At 38.9% G+C, this 17,849-nt stretch overlaps 1 protein-coding gene across 3 annotated transcripts in view; it reads left to right on the top strand.

Moving 5' to 3' along the window:
• ANK2 (ankyrin 2, neuronal) overlaps positions 1-17,849 on the top strand; it is a 239,084-nt gene that overhangs the window by 159,011 nt on the left and 62,224 nt on the right. Inside the window, exons 23-26 of one of the 3 annotated variants that reach the window (XM_014960906.1) lie at positions 3,141-3,213; positions 4,593-4,673; positions 14,174-14,318; positions 16,190-16,201. In XM_014960906.1, coding sequence (XP_014816392.1) covers positions 3,141-3,213; positions 4,593-4,673; positions 14,174-14,318; positions 16,190-16,201 — 311 coding nt within the window. The remainder of the gene's footprint in view (positions 1-3,140; positions 3,214-4,592; positions 4,674-14,173; positions 14,319-16,189; positions 16,202-17,849) is intronic. The other 2 variants (XM_014960907.1, XM_014960908.1) reach the window with 2 other exon arrangements.

Raw genomic sequence — 17,849 nt, 5'->3', positions numbered from 1 at the left:
TTGGTAACTGATGTAGAATTAATGATTCTTGCTGAGTTCAGTGTTCTAGAGACAGCTTTACATAGTTTTTGTTCTTCTGAAACACGTGCACACACACTCTTGTCTCTGTTTTCCAAACTTTGTTTCAGTTATTAAATTATGTAATAATTTTCCCTGATTGGAGAATCAGGAAGTAAATGAAGTATCACTACTACTCTGTAAATAAACACTAATGTCTGAAAGCCTTAGTCAGAGAGCAGATTAGTATTATATAGGAGCCTGTAAAAACAAAATCTATGAATAAATTGATATAATGACAAATAAACCTTAGTTACTAGGGTCTGCAGGTCTAACTTAGTAGAAAGACAGTATACAATGTACATCTATCCCTGTAGCTTGTGGGCTAGAGTACTGTATTGAGTACTGTGTCCAGTTTTGGGCCCCTCATTACAAAAAAACACATTGAGGCGCTGGAGTGGGTCGAGAGAAGGGCAACAAAGCTGTTGAGGGCTCTGGAGCACAAGTCTTATGAGGAGCGGCTGAGGGAGCTGGGGTTGTTCAGCCTGGAGAAAGGGAGGCTGAGGGGAGACCTTATCGCTCTCTATAACTACCTGAAAAGACAGTGTAGAGAGGCAGGAGTCGGTCTCTTCTCTCAAGTCACAGGCAATAGGACAAGAGGAAATGGCCTCAAGCTGCACCGGGGGAGGTTTAAGATGGGTAGTAGGAAAAATTTTTACACTGAAAGGGTTGTCAAGCGTTGGAACAAGGTGCCCAGGGAAGTGGTTGAGTCACCATCCCTGGTGGTATTTAAAAGATGGGCAGACACAGTGCTTAGAGACATGGTTTAATGATGGTTTTTGTCAGAGTTAGGTTGATGGTTGAACTAGATGATCTGAAAGGCCCCTTCCAACCTAGACAATTCTATGATTCTGTGATTCTATGCTCTCACTTCTGTGTTCTTCTAATCAAACAGAATTTGTACATAACTTCTGGTTGGGAACCAAGTTTTCTTAAATAAATTTTAGTCATACAGCAGAGAGCATTTGTGGCTCCTGAGCAGGCCCCTTCTTTCCCCTTTCTTCAGAATTTGGTCACCTCCTCCAGCCTTTGTTATTTTCCCTGACTTTTCAGTTATTTCACATGGGGAACATATGAGCTGGCAATAGAGAATTTGCAGATTTGCCTGTGTGTAGATGCAGTTGCAGTGGCAATTACAGTAATACCAGTAAACTGGTACCTACATACAGTGCTTTCCACTTTGCTTGAAAAATATACAGCCCCCTTTACCTGAGTTAATTTGTTTGGCCCAGTGTCAGTGATTTTTGGTTTTAAATTTATGATGTATTTGTTAACTTACTGCTGTATTGTTGAAGAGACGAGGTCAACATCACCTGAACGAGAGCATCCTTCCCATCTGTCATCGCTGACTTTGTCACCCTACTGCTGCCTGACATTTCTGAGGAAGGCCGTGGGAATGCAAGGGGGAAAAGTCAAACATTTGGTGAACATAAACTAATTTTCAACACAGAACGTGTTATGAAAAACACTGCAACAGAAATAATTAGTTGCCTTGAATCATGAGTAAGAGTGAATTTAGGCAGCCTAATTGGGATTGCCATTTGAAGCAAAGGGCATTTTTCTTTCCCTGTACTTCAGGAGGGTAAATTGAAAACTCCTGTCACAGTTAAATCAGAGTTAAATATCTTTTAAAAATGTAAAGCAGACTTTTAAAACAAATTTCCAAATAATTACACTGTCGAGAAGCCTGTTATTTGTAAAACTGCAATATCTTATAATAATCAAGAATGCTATCTTGGTCAGTTTATTAGAAATAGAGAAGTATAAAACAGGATCGGGAAATACCTAGTAAGTTTTGTGCAACACAAACTGCTATTGACTTCACTGCTTGATACCAATGGGCATTTTCCCAAAAGCATATTGCATAAGGGACTCGTGATTTGGCTGACGTTAATTATCCCTCAGATTGTGTGCTCTTTCACTACTTCTGCATGCAATGTTAATTTATGCTGGGTAGATACCATCCGCTATAGGGAGCAAAGCTCTGCCTCAGTGGGAGTTTCACAAGACTCATGGCTTCCTGACGTTCCTCTCCATGCCAGAGGGGCACATCTGCTCCTACGTACCTTACTGGGAGATGTGTGGACTCCTCAGTTCAGCTGAATGGCTGCAGATCTGGGTGGAGCCAGGGAAATAGTTATTTTTCTCTTGTGACTAATGTTGTTCGGATCACTGCTCTTTTTTAAGTCCTTGGCATTTCATCTCCTGTATCATACCACACTGAAGAGTTTCCTGCAGGCAACTTTTTCACACCTTGCACTTCCTACAATTTCTTTCGCTATGTTCTTCATCTCCTTCTCCAGTGTGTATCTTGATGCTAAAAGGATGTCCCCATTCCTGATTCAGCACCCCTGAATATCTTCTGTTTCCAAAATCTTCCAGGGTTTTCCTACTTTGTGCTCTCATGCTGAAGCAGTGTTCTCCCAGTAGTCCTTGATCCGTACTTGCCTTGGATCACAGTATTTTAAGCTTTTAAATATATCAGAATTGTCAAATAACTTTTTCCCCTAATGTGTACGTGATTTGGGGGAATGTACATGATTTATGAAAAGGATATCATTAATATGCAGTGTGGTCACTTTTTTAGCGAGGGAGAAATGTTTCAAGTGATCTGTGTAAATCCTTCACATCTTTTTTTAGTTGAAAAATTTCACATCATTCATAACTTCATTTCCAAATGCTTTACGATTTAATAATTTCCATATGCCACATGCAACTTTCTGAAGCTCTTCTGTAGACATTACCTAATTCATTTTAAAATCATCTTGGAAACATTGAGCTGAATTGTTCTACATGCACCATTTATAAATAAATTTGCAGAGATCTTTTTTTTCTTTTCATTTATTCCTCTGACCAGCTCATTATCTTTATTTTTTTTGTACTTTTCTGCCAGAATAAATGTTACCTTATACAGCACTGAGAATAGGAGCTTCTGGAGTAAAGATGAAAAATAAAACTAGGGCAAAGGGAAACATAAAATGTCTCAGCAGATCTGACTGCTGTTGCTTTTGAAAATATCCTGTTGTCAACTTTGCGGTTTCTTTTGGTGTTTAATTTGAGGATTGATGATTCTGTCTTTGCAGACTATAACAGAGAAGCACAAACTAAATGTACCTGAGACAATGACTGAGGTCCTGGATGTTTCAGATGAAGAAGGTGAGCAACTTTGCTAAGTTCCTATTCCATATCATTTACAGAACCTGTAATGCAGGCTCAAGAGAGTTGCTTAAGTACTTTGCCATCATCATTTTGCAGTGCTTGAAATGAAGTTCTATGTAATGGCCTTTTTTTTAATGATGTAGTCACTATGGCATTTGAATCAAAATCCTGGACCCCTACATCTTTTTCAGGAAAAGCTTGTCTGAACTAAATCAACAAATAAGAACATTTCCCAACTTCAGATTTTAAAATTTAAATGTAGAGCTGTCCCAAAGCTGGGTGTGACCCTTCCATAAAGAGGAATTTGAGCAGTAAATTTTTTGGATCAATGCCACCTATTTCAGATGCATACATCTAGGAGTTCTGCCTAATTGGAAACATTTGTGTAAGAAGATGCATAAGGTGGAAGGTGAGGAGACTGTTCCCTTGAGGGAGCTTTTGGCGCACAGGAATCACAGATACATACGGCATGACATAAAGTAACAACATGCTAAGAGGTTTGGCACTTTGGTTTCAGAGTCTATTGTATGCACAGACAGGAGGCATGCGTTGTACTGCTTAGCTCAGTCCCAAGAAAATTTCTGTGAACTTCTGGAGGGATTGATAGAATACCGTGGTTTTATACAGCACAGCATTAAGGAAATAGCTTAAAAACATCCCTTTCTAAAAGTTCACAAAGGATTTGTTACAAATTTTAATCACAATGGCATCTGATAAATATACCCACATTTGCAAGAATTTTCTAAGTTCCTCTTTAGTCTTGACAGTGTCAATATTACAGTATCTTACATATGTCATTTTATGGTTATTATTTCCTGCAAATAATTTGTAGAGTGACTAATTTTAAAAAGTCCTAGGGATTTAGGAACACGGGTTACCGGGTTGTGGGTTTTTTTCTTTTACAAAAAGCACAAATGCATTCGTGGTTCTGAATGGGACTGGAAATTAATGGCATTTATGTTCCTAAACTGCTTGTATTACTTTTTGAAATGGGATTTATGCTGATAAGTGAGTTACGCTCTTGAGAAAATACGACACTTAGGCTCCAGACACTTTTTTTTTTTTTTGCAAAGCTGCAAGTGAAAGCAAATGAGTATGATTCAAAAGAAATTGTTTTCTGCTGCGTCATGATCGGTGAAATTATTTCTCTCAGGCATGTTTTTGCTACATTTTATCTGTTTGTAAAACATTCATCTACTTGTGTAATTATTGTGATAAATGGCCTTTAGATTGCTTATAGCCTTATATTCACCTGTTGAGTTTTCTTCCAGTCTTTTGAACTACCATTCAACCATCTTTAAATCTGCAAAGCCTAGTATGTCTTTCTGCTTCTACAGGATATTCCTTTTTCTCAAACCAATTTATATGTTGTACAGCCTTTAAACACTCTGATGATGAACGCTTCAGTGATGGTGAAGCATATAATGGCACAGGTGCTGTTAGCAGAAGTTCGTGGAGTAAGACTTGCAAACTTTCTCTTTTTGTTTAACTCGGATTGTTTGTTTTAATTTTTGTGTTGAAGCAACACGAATCTGCTTAATCTGGTTGCCTAACACTGCTCCTTCTCATTACTTTTGAAGTGTGACTGGGCGTGTGTTTCCTGAAAGGTGGGAGGAAGATGGGAAGCCAGAAAAATCCAAGATTTATTACCCGTATCTTGAATAAGTTGGCAGAATTTGCTGTGGCCATCCAGCATGACTAATGCTCTCCAGTGCTTTGAATTAACATTCTCTGTTTTCTGTTGCCATCTGACACCTCTTGTTCGTCAATGGCCAGCAGACACGATGTAGGTGCTCTGGCACATTGCTGCTCAGGGTGCTGAGCAGGTTGCTCGAAGCAGTTAAAGCACGTCCTGCCATTGTCCTTGCAAAAGCTGTTTCTACAGACAAAACAGTTGGGATGTTGTGAAAATTCCTGATGTGGATGGATGGTACTTGTCACAGGAGCTAGGGTCAGGAAGATTGCAAAGCTTTTGTAATAAAAGGGGATGAGCCTTTCAGTAATGGTGTAGTCTTTAAAAGAGGTTAGCAATAAGTTTCCTGTAATGCTGTGTTCTTAGCTGCTTTAAAGTGACATAATATGTTCTGAAATAAATTAATGGGACACGGTAAACCTGCCGGCTGTAATTACATAATTAGAAAGTTGAACACAAGAAGATTACTTGAAAAAATAACTATTTCAGGTCCTATCATGGAGCTTGTTTATCACTGATGAGAAGTATTTTGCATTTTGCCTGGGGAGCAGTTGTATTGCATACTTTTATACTGTTACATTAATAATATAGTATTCATATACCTAAAACAAATTCAAGTGCAACATCCAGTCTTAGCTGTATAAAATAAGGGACCATATAATCTTATCAAATAGCTTGGCTTGGTATGTGAGGTCCTGCTCTGTGTAGCCTAGTTTAAAATATTTTGAATGGACCGAGTCTCACACTAATTCTTCTTTAATTTTCATACAGCATTGTTATGTTTAGCAATTGTATTATTATTCAGAATTTTTTACATTTTATTGCACCTGGAAAAAAAATCATTTGAACAGAACCAGATTATATTTTTTATTTAAAATCACATTTTATTTTATTTTTTTTAATTGTGTTACTGGTTTTTTAGATTATAAGTATCAGAGTTAAGTACAGAAAGAGGTGTGCATTGTCAGGGAAAGAGAAGCATCCACACTGATAACAGACTAGATGAAGCTGGATGCATAAGCTCTTGTGCAAGGATCAAGGAAGAAGTGAAAAAAAAGAGAAATTTCATAGGCTAGCAAAAACATAATTATAGAAAAATCCTATTTCATCTGCCGTGAGTCTGTTACGTGGTCCTACACGTATCAGGTGTTCTGTGGCATTAAGATGTCACAAGATGCTTTGTGACCATCAGGGCCAAAGATGTATCAGCACATTTTTATTAAGCAGTTTATTTGCGCACCGTGGAAATGTGCATGCACATGCACATGTGTGTTACTGCTGCTTGCTCTGTTTGTACTATAGTCTACCACAAAGAGTAGGTAAGGATAATCATCCATTGTTATTCACTCTGCACCGTGCACAGTGCAGATGTAATACTGTCCCAGTTCAGAAGGTGATGGCCTTCTCGTTAAGGGTGGGGATTATGCTATAGATTCCCACCTGGCTGTGACGTGGTGTGTCTTTTGAAAGAGGTATCCATGCCAGCAGAAATGCTTTGTGTGGATGGACTTGTGCTAAAAAAAACCTGAAACTGTGCATTTTTATCATTGTGTCTGCCTTAGCTGTTTGTATTGCTACAAATTTCAGTTCCTTTAAAACTGTTGCCACAAAGGAGGCAGTCTGTACCTGAGGGATCCTCACAGCGCTAAAGGGCAATTACTGCAAAGCATCCCGTGAAATGTGTTTCAGTGACATCTGCAGAATTAGTGACGTTAAGCACAAGCAGATGTTTCTGTTAAGGCTGAGTCAGCGTAGACACACAGGAAAATCTAGAAAAGGCAGGAACCTTTTTTTATTTTATTCTCCCATATGTTAATATTGTATTGAGGAGCACGTTGCTGCTCCTCTGTACTCATCCCATGTGTTATTTTTGTGGTGAAAGAGCTGTACAAAGTGCTGATGGTTTATCTTTGTGAATTCCATCTGAGACAGTACAGTAAATGTGGTGCTGTTTGTAAAGGATACAAGAACAACCAGTAAAACAGGTTGTGGAAGAGCTCTCTTTGTGTCTGTTTAGGCCTCCTCTTCTCCTGCTTTCTTTTCAGTCCAGTTAATATTCAAAAGCTCTCGTTTCACTGTCTCTGAGACTAAGTTCTGGTGGCTGCAAGAAGTTGTCATAGCTCTAGCCACATCTTCCCACATCTTCCAGTACGTCAGCACAAACATTTCACCATGTGGTGAACTAATGCAAGAGAACTGATCCATCTGAAAATTAATCTCTTTGTTTGTTCTGACAAATTATTTTTCGGCCAGACTACTTTTGCAGACAGAAAGAGAGGCTGAAATAGAAGGTGAGACACCATATATTTTTGGCTAGTCTTATCCATCCAATCTTAAATCTGTCTTTAAAGCTACTGAATATTATTCCCACTTGTGATAGATAAAAATTGGTTGCTTTGATATTTACATTAACCTTAATTAGCTAACGATTTTATGGTTGCTGCCAGTACTTACAGATATTTTGTAGTCAAAGTGAGCTCTTCTGGGCAGATGAGTGTTACCCACTTGTGGGCAGCAAGACCTCTTGGGCTATTGTTCCCTGGAACAACATGGCTCTGAAAGATGACTTTTGTGTCAGTGCAAAATGTTTTACAAATATTTTTTAAAGTGCTACATAAAAAAAAGGTGCTTTGCCGTTGTGAATTTCACAAAGGAAAAATTAGTAAGTAATTTCTATCTGTGGGAAGAAGGAAAAGACCTTTTTTCCCCACTTTTCACTTCAATGCACACAGAGTCTTGGCCAGCAGTTTGTTGGGAGTCATAGATATCTGTATTAAACCAAGCTTTTCTTCTTTAGTGTCCAATGTGTTCCATATTGTGAGGAAATTTCCTATTTCATAGGAAATATTTAACTGGTTTAGGGTCAGTTTTCCTCTTCCATGAGAAGAAAGCAGTGTTCTGAAAAAGCCAAATCACTTCTCCATCACTTTCCCTGGTATATTCTTTTAATGTCATTTCCTGCCCAGAATTCTTTGTGGGATTTGGCATTCTTTGTGGGATGTGCCTTATTACTCCTCTTGAAACTATCCAAAGAACTCATGCAAGTCCCTGTTTGACTGTACATGGCTTAGTAGCCCCACCACACCTCAAACTTGTCAGCATAACAGTATCAATGACCTTCCAAGGCTTCTGTGGCTTAGGGAGGCAGGGATGGTTTGTTCTGGTCCACTTCTTAAAAGGTAGTGTTTTTATTCTTTGTTACCTAGATCCAACTTTATAATACCATAGTAGCCACCTGTGAAATACTGGAATTCATTTTGCACCAGGTTAATTTGAGAGAAAATAAAATCAAGGCATCTTACCCTCCCTGCAGATCCTGGAGGAATGAAGCAGGATTTTTCTTTTCATTTGCTTCACCTTCTGTCTTTTTGCAAGTACTGCATTGAGTTACCAATTGCTGACATGATGACTCATGTTAAGACATGTATCAATATATGAAACCCTGCATGAAACCATACATGAAACTCTGCTTTCTTGACTGGCTAAAAAATAAAGACATTTAAAGCATTAGCCAAACTCTAATTCAGGGAAACTTCTAGTGAGTGGGGGCCATTTAATATAGGATTCACTTTAGGAAGTGAAGGTGTCCAAGGAAAATGTTGGGGACACTCTGCATTATACATTCCTTTAAAGATGCTTCAGGGCTTACATATTCCATAAAAAAATAGTGTTTGCCATAGCTGTCCCTTCTCCATCTGTTACTTTTGAGGAGCAGCACTTATGTGGGGAGCTGTAGACTTATCTGCATGCTGCAGAGAAAACAATAATTTTGGCAAACTCACATAAGTGTATCTGGCTTTACATCTATTAAAAGCAATTTCTAGCAGTTTCTGTCACATCCCTCTTTCTTTCATTTTTTTTTTAACTTTTGCATGTATTTTCTCTATGTTTTGTGAGAAACAATTCCAGAGCAGTTCTCATACAGCAATTGTATTTTGCAATTCACTGATGTAGCAGGGGAACTATAGGAATGGTAGGACCTGCCTTTTTTGGGGCTCCCCTAGAGGAGTTAACTCTGTAGATGCATATCCAGAGTGGTGGTGCAGTGAAAATTTTCAAACTGCTTACCTGATCAAACAGTTGCATAGTTTCCTGATATCAGGGGATAATTTCTGAAGGAAAAAACCCACCCTCGTCTTTTTTAGAAACATTAATGAAACACTTCTCCTGGGAGCCAATACTGATTTGCCAAGCTGAGAATTGCATGTGGCTGGGTGCCTCAAAGCTACTGTCTTCTAAGTCTTGCTTTGCATTTAAAACACGTTTTTGGTCTCAAAGTGGTTCATGATTGTTGCTTGATTTAATCAGTTATGTAGGTAGTAAATGCCACTCCCCTCTTTTACAATTTAAGAAAACTAAGAATGAAAGTATAGCAATATTGGTGTGGGTCTCCAGTTTTCAATGGTTTGGTAAAATCCTGTTTGTTCAGCCAAACTGCTACCGAAGGAGCAGATATGTTGTCTCAGCACGTGGCCTGTTTCTCTTGGTAGTCCACTCAATGATTTATAATGCTCAAAACCTGTGTTCTGACACATGATATCATAGGCAGCAAAGTTAGCTTTTTGTTTTCTCTGTAGTACTGGGTTAGAGTAAGGCAAATATTTACTGTCTGAGCAGCCAGTCCGAGCTTCCCTACAGCTACCCTAGAAATTAGCAATTGAGATCCATTGCTGCATTTGGATATTATGGGTTCACAGAAATGATACATGGTCGGCACAGAATAAAAAAAACCAAAAACCAAATCAAAACAAGAGAAGAGCAGACCGGTAAGGGTCCTCATATGAATATTGCTGACTTGAGCAAAAAGTTAATTACTTACGTATTTTTACAAGTTGTTTGGTTGGCTCTGTTTTAACGCAGACAAAGAGTTCTGTGTAGCTTTGAGAGTGACTGGCGGTGGAGTTTACTCTTGCTCCCCAGTCCAGGCAAATAGGAAAAACTCCAGGCACCTGCATTTTAAAAGATTGTAGGGAAGGTTCCCATGCATGCTTTGGCCATTTTTTGCCTAACTACCTGCACTATTACCAGGAGGCACAGCACCAACTGCTTCTCATGGGCTAAACTGCGTGCTACTTGTATTCGTGATGGCATGAGGCTCCATCAGAGCCCCGTGAAGCTGCGCAGAATGATGCTGATGCTGCTATTTGAATTCCGTTTCTGTGGCAGCAGTGACTTAAAGGTTCAGGGTCTTCTGAGTCAGTGAGAACTAGCTGTTTGTTTTTTCTGGAGTGCCTCTACAGCACAAAAGAGCAGGGTGGAAAGGTCCTCTGGCTGGTGCCACCCGTGCTGCACATCGTGGTGCAGAGTTGTGGGGGGGAGTGCCTGCTCAGGCATGGCTTAGGAGTCCTGGCTGCGAGAGCTTGGTCGCATCACTGTACCTCTACTGCTTCTGGACCGGTCTGTTTGCACAGCTCTGTGGTCTGGTGCAAATGGACTCACCAGCCTGAGAATCTCTGTGCTGCTCCTCGCTGCTTAAAATAGATATGCTTTTGGTTGGCTTGGTTGTGACAAAGATTTAAAACTTTGCATAAAATGTTACTAGCATCCATCAGTGCAGTTTTCACTGGACCATTATGGGTTCCTGTATCAGCTCTTCCTTGCCTTAAGCATAGTATTTAAATATTAACATTTATTTAATTTTCCCGTTCTGATTCTTAGGTTTACTGTCTCTCACCTCTCCATTCCATTTTCATCCTTTCTTTCCGGCTCTTGGATCCAGTCCTGCAAAGTGCTGGGTCTGCAGTTTTGCAGAAGAGGCCACTTGTTTTGATAGTTTTTGTAGGTGTCCAACATGTCATAGAAATGTTTAGCACCTTGTTTAGCAAGTCCATATCTCCTCCTCTTTTTATCTGAATAACAGGCCTGGAACCTGCTAAACTTATGTTGTCCCTGCAACCTGGCCCTGGTCAGTCCCACCCTTTGTATCCATTTTCTTGCCCTGAAGTGATCTCTGATTTTTTTCCTATCCCCCTCTGAGGAGAAAAGAAAGAACCCCAAGTGTTGCAAACCTGTACAAAATTTATGCTTTTGGGGGGGTCTTGTATCTTGTTCAAGGGAATTAGTTTGGCCACTGAAAATAGTGAAACGACTACCCAAATCATTGCCAAGAGTGCAGCCGGACCATCATGCTTTGTTTGTTATGCTCTGGAAAAGCTACCCATCACATTAAAGCAAGTACAGGGACTCAAATATTGACTATTTTTTGTTTAAATATAGATTCCAAGGTTTCAGGATTTTAATTTTTTTTAAAATTTTTTTTTCACTTCTTGTTCCAGTGTCCTTACCAGTAAACGCTCAGTGTTTATTTTAAGAGACTTCCTTCTAATGCATTTTATTTCCTTTCAAACCTGCCCTAAAGAATATGATGTTATTCAGAAATGCAGATTTGGACAAAAGTTTTAGAGATATTTGAGAGATGGGCTGAACAGGAATGCTTTAATTCAGGCACAGTGCAAGGTCACCCAGTGTTTTGTGGTGTCTTTTCCCCCCTGTCAAGTACACCTCTGAAAGTCAGTTGGGATCACTGAAGAAAGAAAGGTGTTTTTTCAAGTAAATAGAAGATAAATCACCAAGTGGGTAACTGATCAAAATCCACCTGTAAGTTCATAGGTGGCCACTGCAAATCATGGACCATCAATGTCAAGGGCTATATTTGTCACAAAGTGCTTAGTAAGTGGTGGAAACATTACTGTCATTAATTTGATGGGGAATGTGAGAGCAGATTGTTTCTAGCGTGATTACAAAGGATTATTTCTTGTACCGCCACAAAACTACCATCTGGTAAGATTTGCCATGAAAAGAAGCTCATGGTCAGCTGAATATATAATTTTTTCTCAGCAGATAACATATCTATGTACATTTGAATTCGCTGAGACTCGGGAATATAGGTGTTAGATATTTTATGATCTTTAGATCATAAGGTGTTAGATCTTTAATGACAAGACAATATGACTGGCAGGATGAATGAGTGCTTGTTACAGAGACTCAGAATAAGTCCCTTTGCGTATGTGGAATTGCCCTGCAAAGTAGGAATTAAGACAATTGGAAAACCACAATCATATGAAATGTTATGGTCCTACACAATCCTACACAATTAGACTTAAATACCTGGGGTTTTTTCCCCTTTGCGTACTGTGAGGCACTACTTGGTTTGGGGGTTCCTCTCATTAAGGAAAGATGGAAGAGCAGAAGGGGTCGTCGGGGACCGCCTTGAACTTCTAGTTCACTTCCTCAAGACTAGTATGCTGGCAAGTAAGCTGTGTTACCAACAGATAAATGTTCTGAAGACATTGTGAAATATTCATGGATAGTCTTATTACTGTTTGCAGATGTTCACATCACATAAAACAGCTAGTGTTACTTAGAACTATTATTGACAACTCTTAGGGGGGACGCCAAAGCTGAAATAAAAGTAGAGTTTGGATACATTTTTTTAAAGGATGTGGGTGTGATGAAAATGGTGAAGATTTTGCCTTTGTTTCTATTATAGATGGAATGTCTGGTGTGATTATAACTGTTTCGTTTATTTGAAATATAACTTGAAATTCCTTTTACTGTTTGATTAACAGCGTTGCCTTAATATCTTCCAAGTTTTCACTAAGCCCTGTGCTTATACTGTTAAGTTCCCAGGAAACAGGAGGCATCATCCGTCAGGAGACAGGAAACATGCAATGAGTAAATGCATTTTATTGTTTTCTGTGAAACTGTGCCCAGTTTCTCCCTCTTAATGTGGGCAGATGGAATTTTCAAGAGCTTTTATTGTTATACTGAAAAGATTTAGGCCTCATTTTTACATATAATATTCGTGTATACAAAAAATGTTTTAAAAACCCCCAAAGTTACTTAGTTTTAGATGACAAATTAAAAATTATTTTTTACTAGCTGAAACATCAAGCTAGAAAAGCTAGCTTGATTTCTCTCATGAAAACAAATACCAAGATGTCTTCTTTCCACTCCTATAGATTGTAATACCAATAACATTTTGTGGGGCAGGGGGAAGATGCTCTACCAGAAGTAGTAGCAGTAACAATAATTTTTGGATTTGCGATTTTGCTTTATTAAGATTTTAAATGACACAGGTGGCAACTGTCCTGATGCCCAAATGAATTCTGTTTGATACAGCTTGGATCCCACTTACCTGAGCTTTACCATCCTTCATGTTTCTCACGTACTGAGGTGAACTACTGTACCTGGAACGTGTAGCCCCTGAAGACTGTTCCTCTATAACATTTGCAGTCTCCTTCATGTAACTGGGTTTCAGGTTCTTGACCTTTGCCCGTGCAGCTTAGAAAACAGTGTTTGAAGGTATTGGTAGCAGTTCTATGGGCCACCCCAAGGCTCTGGCAGGCTCATAGAGTGGTAATTAACCATCAGGAAAAAGACTGAAATCTCCAGGCAGAAACTGTGGAGAGAAACCCTGTTGCAAATGAGAATGAAAGAAAAACATCTACATGTTGCTTGGCAATGTAATCTGTTTTGTTAATCTGCTGGGGAAAAGCAAACTGTGACTTCATATAGGCAGAATTTCCTGGGGAAAATAATTTTGGACCTAAAAAACATAAAAATGAAACTCTATTATTCACAGTATATGCAATAAGGTTACTATGTCAGATAACCAATGATCATTTAGGCTTTGATTCATTATGAATTACTTTTCTGATTAATGATCTTTGCCATCTATGCATGTGAGCTTATTTCCAGTTTCTGGATATTGCTGTGTTTTAGAAATAAGAAATTTTTTGCTGATCACAGAAGTGTGTTGGAACATGGGGGAGACAGCCTGATATGGTGTAGGGTTTGGACAATGGAGAGTTTAAATTAGGATTTGCAAATATCAGGCATAAGGCCACAAAAAATATCTTTTCAGATGAAAACACATAGCTTACAGTCAAGTAAGTGGTTATATTTAATTGTGAACTGTCAGGCTGTGATACATTGTTGCTGTGACCAGAGAGCAAAAATGGATAAAGGGACAGGGAGACCGTGCTTTAGAGAACAGCAAAGAAATTTGCTCCTTACCAGTATGTGCAACAGCAAAAATTAGATTAAATCTAATTGATTAATCACCTTGATTTCCTTTTTTTTTTTAATCTTGCTTGATGTGTCGGTTTCATTAAATACATTAATTGCTTGTGGTTTGCAGTGTTTCCTGAGTGGAAAATGCCTTCCTGTTTATTGTGCCATCCAGCTGTTAGATCCCAACATGTAACTGAAATCAAACTTGTGTGTGTGCTTATCTCTGTCCCTTCTGTGGTTGGTTTAAAGGTGATGACACAATGACAGGAGATGGAGGAGAGTACCTTAGGCCAGAAGACCTCAAAGAACTAGGAGATGACTCTTTACCAAGCAGCCAGTTCTTAGATGGTATGAACTACCTAAAGTACGGCTTGGAAGGAGGACGATCTGACAGGTATTTGCCTGGACACATATCTTTTCTTATGATAACTCTGCACACATTTTGTTATAAATGTTTGAAAACCCTTTCTTGGGGTCTTTAACTCAAGGGAGACATGGGTTGCACTTGTCAACATTTCTTTAGTAGGTATGTCAATGCGGCGGTCGCCACTTTGTAGGAGGAAGGTGTGGTCAGGAGGAATATTTCCTGACAAATCCAGAAATGAATGTGTTTGGCACTAAAACTCTACTCAGAGTCTAGTGAAGAATTTGTTTGTGATTCTTTTTTGGTTCTTGAAAAGGCATAGCCTGCTTTATTGTCTTTGTGGTTAGACAAAGGAAGAAGAGTCTGGCTGTCTGTGGAAAGGTCTTATGACTCATCCTCATCTTCTTCTGACATGAGTCAGGGGATGGGTGGGCAGTTGGACAGGGTGTTTTAGCATCAGTTGAGCTGACTTTTTTAGAGTAGTTTGGCTACAGATGTAAGGAAAGGAGCAATGGACTTTGTCATTCTGCATTGGATTGGCAGTGAGCATACTGTTAGCAAACACATTGACTCTTTCTGTTTCATCATGGTTGAATTAGCAGGAAAGGGAATCATTTTCCTTGTACTCGCACAGCACAGTATTTATGTTGTAAATAAATTTTTAAAAAATAGAAAAATGTGTTCAGTCCAGAGAAATTATGGATTTGCTTATATCAAGCAACAAGTTGAACTTAAGGCTAGATATATTTGTGAAATAATAATGTCTGTAGCTTTAATATTTTTTTAAATTTATTTTAGAGAATGTCATTATAGTGTACAGAAAATATGGAGTTCCCTGTTTAAAATTAGAGCCTTTACTACTGAGCATAAGTGTAGACTCAAACTGGCACACGAACACCCACAGTTCTAGTTTAGAATAGGCTGCCCAGGCATTCCTGTCTGAAAATGACAATGTCTAGTGTAAATCAGTAATGTCTCTAGACTTACTGCCTTTAGAATTAGGGTTCACTAAAGAGGTGGGGGGGGAGGAGGTGGGAAGTTGAGATCTTGGCAACAAAAGTACTTTTTAACCTACCTCGTTTTCCAGTCTTGATTGTTATTCTGGCAGCGTTTCTGAAGCTCAGTGAAATCAGTGGGATCCATTCTATTGACTTGAGTAGGCTTTGAATTGCTCCTGGAACAAAAGAAGTCAGGAAACAGTTTTGTTTGCCTCACAGCATGTGTAAATCCCTCCTCATTCAGGTCCTATAAGCTTGGAGTCTTTGGTGGTTTTCAGACAGCTTCAGTGAATCCACTGAAAACAAAGTGACTGTGTGGCTTTTTAAGTCTCAGAGGATGTTTATGAACTGCATCAGAATGCTTAAAAATCAAAACCTTTTATCACGCACCTTCAATGGTAACAAAGATTATTTTTTTTTAATTTTAAGATGTACAGAAATTATTTTAGCTTTTAAAGACCGTCAGTGTATTTCAGTAGATTTTTCACTGGCATGTAACTATGTGTTTTATTTTGTGTTGTGTGAAAACTACTTCACATCCTGTATCAAGCATGATTATATTGAAATGAAGCAAAACTATAAAGGGAGAAAGAACGAAGGAAAAAAGTACATCTTTCTAACTCCACGGTCTCACTTTCTGTCACTGTCCAGGTTACTTGTAAGAATTTTCACAGAGACTGCTTAAATTACTTTGCTTTTGCTTTAATGTGATTTCTGTTGCATTATACTGACTTGGTTTTTTCAGATATTCAGTAAAGCAAAATAGTATTAGCAGTCTAGACTCATGTAATCTTACGCATTAAACAATTTGATTTAAAACATGTTTTTTTTTCTTTTGTAATCATCTTCCATATTTATTTTATTTCTCTCTCCCCTTCATTCTTTTCCATATGCTTTCATTAGCACCATGCCCAGGTAGGTATTACATAGCATGAAAACATGTTGTCTCTATATCCTTTTATGGCACCCATCTCTCTTCATCCATTTTGGAGGCCTGCTGTATGCTGGAAAGTTAATTTGGAGAACCAAATGAATGATGCTGCCATTGGAGGTAGTTATAGTCTCAAACGAGTATGATATGTAGTGGTGAGTACTGATTCAAGAGTACTCTCAGTCTAGAAAGGTGACAGTATGACAGAGCCACTGTCCCACAGAAGCATCCCTGGTTTCCGTACAGGTAGTGTTCGTAAGTATCAGGAAAGTTGCATTAGATCACAACAGCTGGTGGCCGTCCTTTTGTCATCATGCTGCTGGGAAGGCTGGCCAGTTTCCTTCTTTATGTGGAGAAACAGTGGTAGAATAAAAAATAAAGAGAACAGACTACACTAGAGGGATTCTCCCTCTGGATACTGAGAGCCAGAACTGATTTGGGCCATATCAAATCAACAGTGTTTAAAAGGACTCCATTTCATCCCTTTCATCCCTTTCACCTTTCTGCTCTATGACATGTGTGACGAAGGCTTTCAGTCTTCAAGTAGAGAAATGTTTTCAAAGCTGATTTATGCAGTTTTTGATGATGCCAGGTTCTTTTCCCAGCTTCTGAAACAACATATATTTCCCACAACAAGAGATAAGCTTAATGGAACTCGGGATTGCTAGAGCTCTGTCTAAGCTGGCAAGTGGGTGTGTAGTGCAACATGGTCTCCCAGTCATCCAGATTAGAAATTTAGCTAGAGTGTGCTGCTTTTATTTTCTGGGTACCACCTGGGCTTTATTCAGAGCGTAGAAGAGGTGTGATACGTGTCTGTGTGCCTAACACGGGCAAGACACACTTTTATTTTCAGGAGCTTGGTAGCATTCATGTGTTCTACAGTTCAGCCTGTGGGGCTGAGTAGAGTGCTATTGACCCCACAACTCCTGTGATTTAGGATTTATCAACCAGATTTGGAAATAATCTCTATTTAGGTATCAGTTTTGTGTCTGTGATTTAGGTTTGGGTTTTTTTAACAGGATTCCTGAAGACTTAATACAATAATAAACAGTTGACACTACCCTTATGTAACTGAACTGGCGTTTCAGTCAGTACCATTATTTCTAAGTTGCAGAAGCACAGACCTTTTAACTACTAGTTTGCTCTTCATTTAGGTGGTACAGCTCACAGAAGAGGGGTAGTGCCACTTGACCACTAGTTTTGAAATGAAGTGTAGTAGGAAATTAAAACATGTAATTTTCTGCACGTCTCAGTCATGCTTGTGCATACCTTGCCTTTAGATAAAGTCCATACCCTCAATGTATTGGGTATTTACTGGAGCTTACATACAGGTACTACACAGTGGATATGTACTAGGCTATTTGTCATGGTGGTAGTAACAGTGCCAGGTACTTGCAGGAGAATATGGACAAAATCACCATACAGATGACCAATCAAACCTAGTACACACTTACTTTCATTCAGTATCTATCCAGGATATGACATGAGCTGAATAGCAGAACCTACAACTTGGATGGTGAACCTCTTACAAGCATTGCATGGCGCAGCGAAGCCGTTCTGAAAGTGTCAAACATTGAAATGAATAAAGGATAATGATGGCAAATGGGGTCTGCTACTGAAGCTTATTTTTCA

This window comes from Calidris pugnax, unplaced genomic scaffold (genome assembly GCF_001431845.1).
Source record: "Calidris pugnax isolate Ruff unplaced genomic scaffold, ASM143184v1 scaffold573, whole genome shotgun sequence".
Taxonomy (NCBI): Eukaryota; Metazoa; Chordata; class Aves; order Charadriiformes; family Scolopacidae; genus Calidris; species Calidris pugnax.
The sequence above is the reverse complement of the archived record's forward strand: the minus strand, read 5'-3'. Positions and strand labels throughout refer to the sequence as shown.